This window comes from Aptenodytes patagonicus, chromosome 1, assembly GCF_965638725.1.
Source record: "Aptenodytes patagonicus chromosome 1, bAptPat1.pri.cur, whole genome shotgun sequence".
NCBI lineage: Eukaryota > Metazoa > Chordata > Aves > Sphenisciformes > Spheniscidae > Aptenodytes > Aptenodytes patagonicus.
In genome coordinates this window covers 203,704,212-203,717,667 of record NC_134949.1, presented here as the reverse complement: position 1 = coordinate 203,717,667, position 13,456 = coordinate 203,704,212, and the positions used below count along the sequence as shown (strand labels likewise).

Sequence of the window (13,456 nt, the reverse complement as noted above, 5' to 3'; positions counted from 1 at the left end):
CTTCGACGATTCAGCTGCAAGTTGTGCCAAGAGATGGCCCTTTCAGAAAGTGGATACGCAGTGATGTCTTAGGCCCATTTTAAAACGCCTGCATTGTCTAGGTATCTTTGGCAAGATAATGTTATGTTACTGTGGTGGGTTGACCCTGGCTGGACACCAGGTGCCTACCAAAGCTGCTCTATCACTCTCCCTCCTCAGCTGGACAAGGGGAGAGAAAATATAACGAAAGGATCGTGGGTCAAGATAAGGACAGGGAGAGATCATTCACCAATTACTGTCATGGGCAAAACAGACTTGTCTTGGGGAAAATGAATTTAATTTATTACCAATCAAATCAGAGTAGGGTAATGAGAAATAAAATCTAAATCTTAAAACACCTTCCCCCCACCCTTCCCTTCTTCCTGGGCCTAAATTCACTCCCAATTTTCTCTACGTCCTCCCCCCGAGTGGTGCAGGGGGGCAGGGAATGGGGGTTGTGGTCAGTTCATCACATGTTGTCTCTGCCGCTCCTTCCTCCTCAGGGGGAGGACTCCTCGCACTCTTCCCCTGCTTCAGGGTGGGGTCCCTCCCACGGGAGACTGTCCTTCATGAACTTCTCCAACATGAGTCCTTCCCTCGGGCCACAGTTCTTCACGAACTGCTCGAGCATGGGTCTATTCCATGGGGTGGAGTCCTTCAGGAACAGACTGCTCCAGTGTGGGTCCCCCACGGGGTCACAAGTCCTGCCAGGAGTCTGCTCCAGCGCGGGCTCCTCTCTCCACGGGTCCATAGGTCCTGCCAGGAGGCTACTCCAGCGCGGGCTTCCCATGGGGTCACAGACTCCTTTGGGCGCATCCACCTGCTCCAGCGTGGGGTCCTCCATGGGCTGCAGATGGATATCTGCTCCACCGTTAACCTCCATGGGCTGCAGGAGGACAGCCTGCCTCACCATGGTCTTCACCAGGGGCTGCAGGGAAATCTCTGCTCCGGCGCCTGGAGCATCTCCTCCCCCTCCTTCTTCACTGACCTTGGTGTCTGCAGAGTTGTTTCTCTCACATATTCTCACTCCTCTCTCCAGCTGCAATTGCGCAGTTTTTTTCCCCCCTTCTTAAATATGTTATCACAGAGGCACTACCACCACTGCTGATGGGCTCAGCCTTGGCCAGTGGCGGGTCCGCCTTGGAGCCCATTGGCATTGGCTCTGTCAGACATAGGGGAGGCTTCTAGCATCTTCACACAGAAGCCACCCCTGTAGCCCCACTGCTACCAAAACCTGTCCACGCAATTCCAATACAGTTACCCTTTCTGACCAAATTATGATTGATCAGCAAAATACTATGCTGTCTTCATTCTATGAGGCTTTAATTAGCCAACTATACAAATGATCAGCTAGCCAAGCAGCTGTACAATCCACCAGTGGTAGGCAAAGCTACCACCAACATACGGTGAAATTTTAGTACATAATGAAATGCTCATCTTGCCTGGTAGAGGTGCAACATTTCACAAGAGCCCAAATAAAATGTGTTATGTGATCCAAAGGGCGGCATAGTCAGCAAGTCGTCTACAGCTCCCACTAACACACACAGCAATTTTACTTTGTGGTGAAATTTTCACCTTGCCCAATGAGGCTTGTAACAATTCAGTAGGGAGCAGCACGTAACTCCACTCAAGTAAGAAATCCATCTAACTGGATCCTAAAATGTATATTTTAATTGGTGAGGTGAGATGAATAAGTTAGTATTGATACAAGGAGGTGCATCAGCAGAAGGCTGTATTTCTACTATCTATTATGTATGAAGGACACTGAAGATGAATCCAAGCCACAAAAATTAATCTAGATTTCAAAAACTCTGAGTCATCAAAAACAGTAAAACATGCAAAAGGAAGGAGCTTCAATTCCATGTGAATATACAGAATTAGATTATCAGTTTTGTTTGTTTATACTGAGTTAATTACAGAAGTGCCACAAAGCTTGATTGCTTCTACCACATTGTTGCACACTGGCAGATGTAGGGTTTGATCCACACAAACCAGTGCAGAAATACTATGAAATGTTGTTCTTTTGCCTTCTGTCCCATGAAGAATTGTAGATATTTATGGCAGAAGAACAAATGAAGGATAAATATTTATTCATGTAAACATAACTTTTATCTGACTAACTTAAGTCAAAATATTTGTCCTTCCAATTTGCCTTTCATCAGCTTTACAAACAGTGGACTCTTCAAATATTTTTTGATTAATGGAGGTGGGGCTAAATTTTGGGAAGTATTTATGGGAATTTATGGGAAAATTGCAACCTGGCTGAAACTAAAAACTACAGCCAAATTGTCAGATCCAAATGAGGAACATACAATCAAGTTACCAAGACATGACAAGTTATTACATGTCAGCAGAGCCCCATGTATTGTCTATGGCCATGCTCTAGCACTTGGCAGAGGCAAAACATCTCCACTTCTCTTAAAGCTACTTAGTTGCAGGTGAGGCTAAGCTGAATGACCTCCTTTGCCGAGGGCTGGGAGCACACATAGCCCAGCTCGGCAGATGCTGCTTGGCTGCGGGTCCAGCTGCACTGGTGAGCAGGGGAGGGCCTGGAGGCCAGGCCTGGTCTCCTGATCCTTTGCCCTGTTCTTTGCACTGTGGCTGTGGTTTGGTCCGCTCTAAGTCTCTCAAGAAAAGCTGCTATAGTAAGCCTGAGTGGTGTCAGGATGAGCCAGCCTACACCACTTGGCCAGCTTTTATTTAGCAGCATAGATACAGGTTGATAGACCGAGCGTCAACTAAAGGCCATGTCTGCAAGGGCATCCTGCCATGAGTAGGGTTGCCAGTGCTGCCCTGGCAGTGCCACTGCCAGTTGAGTTAGGAAAGCACATCCTGAAGAGGTGATGCTTCCCTCCACCCTGCCAGAAGCACCACCTTTGTGTTTTGCATGCCTGGATCAGCTGGAAGTGCAGGATCCAGCCTCTGGCTGCAGGAACCATCACGGGCAGCTGGAGGTGAAGGAGGAGCCTGCCAGTGCATCTGCACAGAGGTGCTTTTGCAGCTCTTCTGGCAATGGTCGGCTTTGCAGGGTTCCTACCCTTCAGGTGCCCCAACAGCTATCTGCATGGCCAGATCTGAGGCCAAAACCATCCAACAGCAGATGTCATAGGAGAAGGGTGCTTGGCTTTAGGACTGGAGGGCATGGGGAGAAGGATGGACATGCAGCAATCTCTTACAGAGGTAAGTGGTAGTGTACAAAAGTCGTGACTGATCACATAGCTGTCATTAGTCATCAATGATGGCACCAAACTCCCTCCCTGGCAATGAAGGGGTTGTCTCAGAGGTAGTCATCTGCAGTGCAGAGACCCAAAGCCATCTAAAGCTCAGAGAGCTGGCTCCTGTGCTCACAGGTGCTGCGGATTTGGCTCCTTATTTTGGTGGAAGCTATTAAGCTTAAAATTCAGGTTTCAGTTTTGAATGCTAAGACTTCTGAAAAATCAGCTTTTATAAAGGCATGTGGGCATGCACAAACCTCTTCTAAAATAAATATGTTATAGGGGATTATTGCTCAAACACCTTTGTCCAAGCCAAAAAAATGCAATGGGAAAAAATACTTTGAGGTAAGTAAGCTAGGTTTAAGCATTGTGTGAACATCAATCCTTAAGCCTCGTCTTGTTCTGGACAAAAAAGAAACCTGTCATCAGCTGGTCCCTGATCTGTTGCCCATTTGGCCTGCTGTATCAGGAAATACCAGGCACTGGCTCCCAGCAAAGACAAAAAAACAAATTAGCTGGCTAGTAATCTCGTCTACATCGTACGTAACATCGTACTAGCATGATAACCCCTCAGGACTAATGATCACACTGTACTGCTTGGTCAATAGCATTGTTTCAGCATGAGCTACAGAGCTGTACATTCAATTGTGACTCTTAATAATTACACTGTGAAATGTTACATTGAAATATACAGCATTGGACTTTAAAACAGTAACCCTTAAAATAGTAAAATAAAAAGCTCAGCTGACAGTGTGTATCTTGTAATCAATCTATAAAAATTACTTACTACTTTACAGGTAAAAATCAGAAATAAAGAGTGGACACTAATTGAAGGATGGGCAAATGTTCCAATTTAGTGAAAAGTGTGTGTTGTGAGTGTTTGTTTTAAACATCACCTGATTATTCACAGTAGTTTAGGTATTTTCCTTATCGGATCATTACCCATGGCAGTGATCTTAAGTTTCATTTTGTGCTTGTATTTGTGCTTGAAAACTGGGGCACAGAAGTGCAGGCTAGTAAAACCCAGAGTAATAATACAGCCCAATGTTTTGCAGGTGAAAAAAGTCATTCTAGCCTCATTCATTACCAGGTTTTCCTGCTCGCTTTCTCAGGCTGTCTCTGCTATTCCCTTGCTGTGTGAGTTTGGAGAGCAGCTCAACTCCTTCGTTATTTGTAAAGCTCATTGAGTTCTGTGACTGGAAAGTACTTTAGAAATGCTAAGTGAACTCGCTGCTGCAACAACTAGACATACCTTTGTTGTCATTAAACTTGGCGTGAAGTAGTGTCTAAGGATCTTTAAGATGGAAAGCGCTTGCTATTACCCTGGGTAAATGTTTGTGCTTCAGTGAACATTCATGATGCCAGAACGTTCCCAGTGTCTCACGTGTGATTACAGCTGTGGCGGGGAGCTAACAGCTCCAAGCCCGCTGCCAGCACAGCGAATGCTTGACCTGCTATGAAGAGCTGGAAACTCACTCCATTTTGATAGGCTTCACATAGCAGCCCACGAGACAGGGAGCCGCAGAAGCAGCTGCACTTGTGCTTTAATACTCTTTTGGCGTCTGTTTCTCGGCAAAACAGAGACCCATGAGCATTGTCAGACACGCTATTTTTCTAGAAAGGGCCCAAGTTCTCCAACAGAAGGAGATTTTATTGCCCTTGAGTGCAGGCAGGGAAATCTGTGGCTGTCGGGCTCCAGAACACAGCCCTTCCTATCGCTCTCTCCTCTCAGAGGAAGACCTGTCCATACAACACAGCTTAATTAATTTCTCATCAAATGCAGAATTCCCCCCCATGCGTGTTCCTGCTGGTTTTCCAGTTGTATGTAATATCATACCATATTTCCATGCCTTTTTGTAAATTTTGTAAATAATTCCAGAAAAGGAACACGTACAAGAGACACAAACTCCTAGTGACACATACAAGAGAGCCTTCCTCTTCCGAGGGCGAGGGGCCCCTGAAACGAGCTGCTGCAGGGCAGGGTCAGATGGTGAAGAGGACGTTGGCAGATATGGAGAGAGGGTGGCTCAAGTCATCTGGGAGCCAGTGGGATTTTGGTCATGGTTTTCGCTGAACACGCAGCCTACAATCTGTTGCCAGCCCTGACTTCTACATGTCTTTACCGGCATAACAGTGTAGCGAATGAGGGGGTGCAGCTGAGACTCTCCAAAGTACTTGCAAGTCTTCAAACACCTTTTCTTCTTCCCTGTATTTTTTCACAAGCAGAAGAGTAGAATGCCTTGGCACTCATAGCGAGGAGATGATAAAAGTGAGGCTGAAGGCCTTTAGCTCCAGCGGATCGTTAATAGTCTGTTCAATACTGTTGTGGTTTAACCTCAGTCAGCAACTGAGCACCATGCAGCCGCTCGCTCAGTCCCCCCACCCGGTGGGATGGGGGAGAGAATTGGAAGAGCACAAGTGAGAAAAACTCGTGGGTTGAGATAAAAACAGTTTAATAATTGAAATAAAATGATAATAATAATAATATGATAATAATAATAATACACAAAGCAAGTGATGCACAGTACAATTGCTCACCACCCGCTGACCGATGCCCAGCCAGTCCCCGAGCAGCGGCCCCCCCGGCCAGCTTTCCCCAGTTTATGTACTGAGCATGACGTCACATGGTATGGAATGTCCCTTTGGCCAGTTTGGCTGTGCCCCCTCCCAGCTTCTTGTGCACCTCCAGCCTTCTCAGTCGGTAGAGCATGGAAAACTAAAAAGTCCTTGGCTAGTGTAAGCATTACCTAGCAACAACTAAAACATCGGTGCGTTATCAACTTTGTTCTCATCCTAAATCCAAAACACCGTACCAGCTACTAGAAAGGAAATTAACTCTATCCCTGCCGAAACCAGGGCAAAAAAACCCACTGCAAATTCAGCAGTGTTGCTCTTCATAGAGCACAGAGTCTGCAAAACTACAGGGTGTTTTATGTAGGAGCACCCAAATGACTTACTAGGTGCTTCAAAGGCAGGCAAGGAGTCTCCCCTGGTTTAGATAAAATGCAAAAGTAGAGGAGTAGGAGGGAAGAGGTACAATACAACAGAGGATGTGATCACCTGGAAACTGTTCACACACCGCACATCTGGTGTTTCTGTACAGGCTTTTACTGAAAAATAAGAACTGTATTCTGGGAGGGCAGATGCTACTGACTCACCCGCTGCAGATAATAGTGGAAGGCATTATTGCATTATCTCATGATGGACTGACAAGTACCATCTGATGAATAATCTTTCTGATTTTCCTTCAAGAAATGAATTCCTCCGAGTAAATGAAAACCTTTATTTTCCTCTCAGTTCATGAGGAATATGCATTTTTCTGGATCTTTAATTTCATTTCTTCTTTGAATGCTGTTTGAAAAGAAAAGTGGAATCCAGCACCATGTGTAGCAAGGGGGTGCTCACCTTGCTCTGCTCCTGGGGAACTAGATGTTGCCCTAGTGTTATCCATGGAAGCAGCAAACATTTGCTTTTTGGGGCATATTATATGTGCACATATTGTTGTACCCTACTCTCTCTTTCCGAACTCCATCTCCGAGTGAACAGCAAAGTGGGAGATATCGTCTCTTCTGTTAAACATTGACCTTATCTCAGCAAATCCTGGATATATTGATATTGCTGTTGTGGTGAGTTGACCTTGGCTGGCTGCCAGACACCCACCCAGCCGCTCCCTTACTACCCCTCCTCAACAGGACAGGTTAGAAAATAAGATGAAAAAGCTCATGGGTAGAGAGAAAGACAGGGAGATCACTTACCAATTACTGTCACATGCTCAACAGACTTGACTTGGGAAAAAGTATTTAATATCTTTCCAGTTAAAATAGAGTTGAATGGTGAGAAACAAAGACAAAAAAACTGAAACAGCCTCTCCCTCACCCCTTTTTCCTGGGCTCAACTTCACTTCTTCCTCCCCAACTCCTCTACCTCCTCCATCCCACCTCCCCACTGAGCAGCGCTGGAGGGATGGGGAATGGGGGTTGCAGTCAGTCCATAATGGTTCCTCTCTGCCGCTTCTTCCTCCTCACACTTTTCCCTGCTCCAGCGTGGATCCTTCCCACAGGCTGCAGTCCCTCAGGATAAACCTGCTCCTGCGTGGGCTCCTCTCCAGGGGCCACAGCTCCTGCTAGGAGCCTGCTCCTGCAAGGGCTTTCCACGGGCTGCAGCTTCCTTCAGGACACATCCACCTGCTCTGGTGTGGGGTCTGCAGTGTGGATAGCTGGTCCACTGTGGTCCTCTCCGCAAGATGCAGGGAAATACCTGCTTCACCGTGGTCTTCTCCAGGGGCTGTGGGCAAGATCTCCTCCCCCTCCTTCTTCTCTGACCCTGGTGCTCGCAGGGCTGTTTCTCACACCTTTTTCCTCACTCCTCACTGCAGGGCAGTGTTTTGCCCTTTCTTAAATACATTTTCCCAGAGGTGCCTCCAGCTTGGCTGATGGTCCCAGCTGTCTCCTGCGGTGGGCCTGTTGGAGCCGACTGGAACCAGCTGGAACCAGCTGTGTCTGGCACGGGGCAGTGCCGGCCTCTCCTGACGCAGGCTGCCCCTGCAGCCCCCAACACCTTGCCACGGACACCCAGTACAGTGATGCGGCTTGTCTCTCTGAGTCCATTTCTTGTTAAAAGACGAAAAGCTGAACTGATTTTTTCCTTTGGGTTTTTTTTTTGTCCTGAAGGGGTTTGTCCAGCCACGGCATGAGGTGCACGGCTGGCTCTCTCCAGGCACCGGGCATTTCTGTTTCAGGGGACCTGATGAGGTCATGTTTGTCAGCTTTCCCACTCACTCATTTCTGTAATTAGCAGACCTCTTATGCTGTGTTTTAGACAGTAGAAGTGTTTGTAGCTGGCTGCGCTTCATCTTCAATACTGAGAAAAGCTTTTTAACTTTCTTTTTAATAAGAGGTTACGTAACTCCCCTGGACACCACCTTCTTCAACGCGGGAATTGCTTCCATTCGGCCAGATTTGTGGGTTTAAACGTTCTCCATATAATACATTTCTCAATAGAGAATAAAGGGTTTCAATTAAAGAGCACTGGAATGGCATTTCTCTGCAAATAATAGGAATAATTTCCTCTTCAAGGTTAGCATTTCTACAACTGAAACTTTTAAACAAATAGCCGAGGAAAGAAAAAATTTTCTACAAGCGATGCTACCCAAACCGACTGGGTGAGCACATATCTGAGACCACTTCAGGAGTAACTTCAGGAGCATGATGCAGACGGACTGAGGTGGACACACATGCTGTAACGTCCCCCTGGCACCTGGTAGAGGTGTCCTCGTGCACAGCTGCAGAGGAGACCGGGCCAGGTTGGGCCAGACGTTCTGCTGACGTGACTTTACTGAAGTCAGCAGTGTTTTGTCAGCAGATGAATCAGCATGTAGTCTTAAATGTTTGTTACACAGGTGAAAAATCCGTGTAGTTTGGATATCAAACAACGACCTGATGTGCTGAGGGGTTGTTATGTGCACAGCACTGTAAAGACGACAAATGCTTCAGGTTTTCCTGTTCCTGCATAGTGTACAGTAGACTGTTTTGTTTGAATTTTTAATGTGGCTTATTACTTGAACAAAGGTCAAATGTGTTTGTAGAAGTCCATGTGTACTGCAGATACGCGCTTTAAATTAAGACCTATATGCAAGCAGCCTTAAAGACACAGCAAAACTTAACGCTGTTTTGTCAGAGCCAAAAGGTATATTCTTCCTTTATCAGAAAAGAGGATTTTCTTTTCCAACCTACACTTTTTTCCTAGTGGATTTTCAGTATGAAAGGCAAAAAAAAAAAATCTCTCCTTTACTTGCACACATTTAAGAAGTCTACATCTTAAAAATACTGGAGAGTTGGATGTGCCAATTATTAAAATAATGTTATCATTTTCCTGCAGGCAGTACCTAAATAGTATTGTATTGTATCTTTCTAAAATAATGCAAATAAAAATTATAGCCCTTTGCTGAAATCCTATGTATTTCTTGCCACTATCTCCACTCATATTTTCAAACAAAATGTTCATCCTTCTGCAAATGTTCAAGTCCAGATGTGCTGTAATCTTTTGCTTCTCTTACGCTTTCTACTCAATAAGGAAGACACTCCAACTTTGCCTTTTTCAAGTGTTAAGAAAAGATTGATTTCCTTATATCTACAAGGAGCCTAGGATGTCATTATTTCCTAGATGGCAAATGCAGGAGGAAATCAAACCCATTAGAGGTTTTGAAAGAGGTCAGTATAAACAGGTTGCCCAGAGAAGTGGTGGATGCCCCATCCCTGGAAACATTCAAGGTCAGGTTGGACAGGGCTTTGAGCAAACTGATCTAGTTGAAGATGTCCCTGCTCATTGCAGGGGGGTTGGACTAGATGGCCTTTAAAGGTCCCTTCCAACCCAAACTATTCTATGATTCTATGAAACTGGAAACCTTGGCAACCTAAGATTAATTTTGAGAATATGGTTTAAGTGGATGTGAGAGTTAAGGCAGGATTTTTTTTTTGTTTTTCATCTTACTATTCAAATGTCTGAGTGTGGTCTGAGGGACTGTTTGTGGAAAATCCCTCCTGGGTAGGAGAATTCGGTGCCTTGCACCACTGAGCCCTGCTATTCCCCCTTACTCTGACAACCAGCAACTCCCAAGTGTTAGGGTGAGTGTGTAGGGTGGTTCCTGTAGCAGCTACAAAGCCAAAAATAACTTGTCCACCCAGATATTTAGAAATTTCTTGGTTTCTTTATGAGCCTTGCAGCCAGATACCTTTAGGGAGCTAGCCCAAAAGCAGGTGTTAAGTTCCTGTTGGAGTCAGACTCCAACAGCTGCCAAGACTTAGAGTTTAAGTAAGTTGCTGGGAACTCTTTATTTCTACATAACCATTTATATTGGAGAAAGTCCATGTAACTTAGACCAAGTTGCAATGAGAATATGTCTTTGTAGGTTATAATTGCTGATACAAGCTCAGTCTGTATGCCACAGTTCACATACATTTTTTATGAACTTATAATTAGAGCAGTTTTGGTCTCCTGCAGGTTCCAGCTTTGGAAATGAAGAGCAAACCACTCCTAAGGCACCTGCACCTTCTAAAGACATCCCCAAGGGGAGCAGCAAGAGCACGACGCAGGTATCGAGCAGCACAGTGACTCCACGCAGGAGCTTACTTCCAGCACCAAAAACTGCCACAGCACCTGCTGGTAAGTGCTCCAAACTTGTGTACTTGAAACACCATCTGCATTAGGCCAAGAAATGCAGAAACCTTATTATGATGCTATTTTACTGCTTACTCGCTTTTCTTGCCATTTTTGGGCACATTGCTAATGTGCTGATTTGGACTCTTATTTGCTGTAGTCTCTTTGAAACACAGTCAACAACACAGCTATAATCTCATTTTGTGAACCGTGTCTGGAGTTGAAGGCATTTAGTGTCCCTAACTACACATGCCAGAGATTTAGTGTATATATTATTGGTTCTCAACAAACAGCTTTTTGAAAACATTACATTGCTTTAGAGACCAAAGCATTCCTTTGAGCAGATAATTCATTGCTAGTTATGGTTGCAAGGATGAGAATACTGCCCCTCTAAGTTTAAGCTATTTGTGGTGTTTTCACTCAGAGAGGGAGAAGGAGGCAAGTAAATAAAGCAAAAAAACCTAGTCTTGTTTTCAAATTGTTTCCTTATCTAAGCCCTCCTTCAGCTCGATCCAGCTATGTCTCAAATCAGCCAGCAATAATTCGTAGTGTCTCACACAGGAAAGTTTACAGTTTTCTGCCAAATGCGTTTTTTGTTGAAAAACACGTGCATCTCTCCTCCATCTCCTGCTCACACTTGTTTCATGCTGCCCCTTCCCTAGCCTGGCACTTGGACATGGTGTATGAACTCCAGGTTCCCCTTGGCAAGGATGTAGGGGTGTATCTTCTTGGGTAGGACTCACCACTTTTGAGAGAGTGAGGAGCAGTTCATGCTGCCTGCCCTTGAAGGCTGCTAATGCTGGCCCATCTGCCTGCCCACTCAGTGGGGAGAGATGAGGGTACCCATGACGGTGAACATTGATTACACACTCAGCGCTGGCAATGTAGAGACTCTAATTTGGGTGTAATGGATGAGTTAGGGCTGTTCATTGTGACTTGCAAGCAGGGTCAATACGATTATTGGTCGTAAATATAAAATAAGTTTAAAAGCATGGCTGTAGACACCCCCTCCCCTGGTTACAGATGACATCTCCTCACCCCAGGCGGCTTCAAACACTTTGCTACCCACTAGTGGACAATGTTCCCCTACCCTGTTCCAGCTCCTGTTTGTCCCATTGCCTTTCTGTCTAATGCGGCCACAGTACTTAACTTTCTGCACTGCCATGGCCCCTGGACATCCATCGGCCAAGATCTGAGAGTACTCTGAGGAGCCTCATGAAAGGCATAGAAGTTCCTCAGGGCCCAAGAGGGTGTGCTGTAACCACAGCAAGCTCTTGCACACCACAGTCTCTATGTGTCTCCATGTTCATTCCTGCTTCCTCATGTCCCAGGAGATCCTCCAAGTCCCTCAAGGGAAAGGAACATTAGTGATCCTAGGAACATAAATGATCACATTAGTGATCATTTAAAAACAACAGACATTTTTAAAGCCATAATTGGAGGAACTTACTGGTGAGAAGCCTGTGCCTGAACTGGTCATTGAACTCTTGCATGTGGCTACCGAGGTCAATATTGCATCTTCTAATGTGGAGGGGAAGGAAGAATATGGTTTCAAGATTTATATTCCTGGAAAGCACTTCATAGATCACTGAGACAATGGGGTGCATGAGGTGTAACATAGTATTTTAGTGAGTGAAACATACTCTACCGTGTTTGTATGACAGTAGTGAAATATGAATTTATTTGACTTAAACACTACCTGGATTTGTTCCACAGATGATCTGACACAAAGTTACTCTCCAAAGCCAGCATGTTTTTCAGAAAGCTTTTCTATTGCTACTAGTAAGCTGGAACCTTGGAGCTGCGAGAACCTGGACGTACCTGAATATTTCTTTACTCCCGCAGTTTTCATGGCTCTATGTATTTTCTCATAGAAACAACCCCTAGTTCACTTTCATTAACCTTTCCTTGCTTTTCCACTGCCTTATTGTTTTCCCATTTCTATTGTCCCCTCTCTCCTAAGATTCTCCTTTAGGTTTGATTTTTAATTTTTAAATGCTTTTCTACTTCTGTCCCTAAAATATTGTAGCTTCATATCTGCCTGTTTAGAGAGAACATTATGCAGAAAGACAAATCAGACTTTTTCCTCTCAGCATTTTCCTTTAGAAAGGCAGTTTGGATAGGCCACTTCGTGGTCTTGAGTAAGGGGTTGTGTATGTCTATACAGAATAGTAAGGATTAAAAGAAGAGAGAGCTTTAATAAGAGTATAGAAATTCCATCAAGTTCAGATTAGATCTAACAGTTTAGATTCCAAAATAAAGAATGTTGCGTAAGTCACCAGCCTTATCCAGTCTGGCTCTTATTCAACAGAGTCTTTCATCTGTATGTAAGTCCCACTGGGTTTGATAACACACACTGCAAATGAAGCTGGGAAGGAAAAATCAGTATGGTTTTTCTCATTAAAAAATATGAGACAAAGACTTTATGCATTACCAGTTCTGGTCACCCAGTTTCAAGATAGATTAACCTGGTGTGGTGGGTTGACCCTGGCTGGATGCCAGGTGCCCACCAAAGCCACTCTATCACTCCCCCTCCTCAGCTGGACAGGGGAGAAAAAATATAATGAAAGGCTCATGGGTCGAGATAAGGACAGGGAGAGATCACTCACCAATTACCGTCATGGGTAAAACAGACTCAACTTGGAGAAATTAATTTAATTTATTGCCAATCAAATCAGAGTAGGGTAATGAGAAATAAAAATGAACCTTAAAACACCTTCCCCCTGCCTCCCTTCTTCCCGGGCTCAACTTCACTCCCAATTTCTCTACCTCCCCCCGAGCGGCATAGGGGGACGGGGAATGGGGGTTGCGGTCAGTTCATCACACATTGTCTTTGTCGCTCCTTCCTCCTCACTCTCTTCCCCTGCTCCAGTGTAGGAAGTCCTCCAGTCCTCCACGAACTTCTCCAACGTGAGTCCTTCCCATGAGGTCAAAAGTCCTGCCAGCAAACCTGCTCCAGCATGGGCTCCTCTCTCCATGGGCTCACACGTCCTGCCAGGAGCCTGCTCCAGCGCGGGCTTCCCACAGGGTCACAGACTCCTTCGGGCACATCCACCTGCTCTGGCATG

The 13,456-nt window shown here is 45.2% G+C and overlaps 1 protein-coding gene across 3 annotated transcripts in view; it reads left to right on the top strand.

Annotated features, from left to right (window-relative positions):
• The window catches only part of MTUS2 (microtubule associated scaffold protein 2), a 331,425-nt gene that overhangs the window by 235,396 nt on the left and 82,573 nt on the right, over positions 1-13,456 (top strand). For all 3 annotated transcript variants that reach the window (XM_076364310.1, XM_076364311.1, XM_076364312.1), the window contains one exon: positions 10,233-10,394. In XM_076364310.1, coding sequence (XP_076220425.1) covers positions 10,233-10,394 — 162 coding nt within the window. The remainder of the gene's footprint in view (positions 1-10,232; positions 10,395-13,456) is intronic.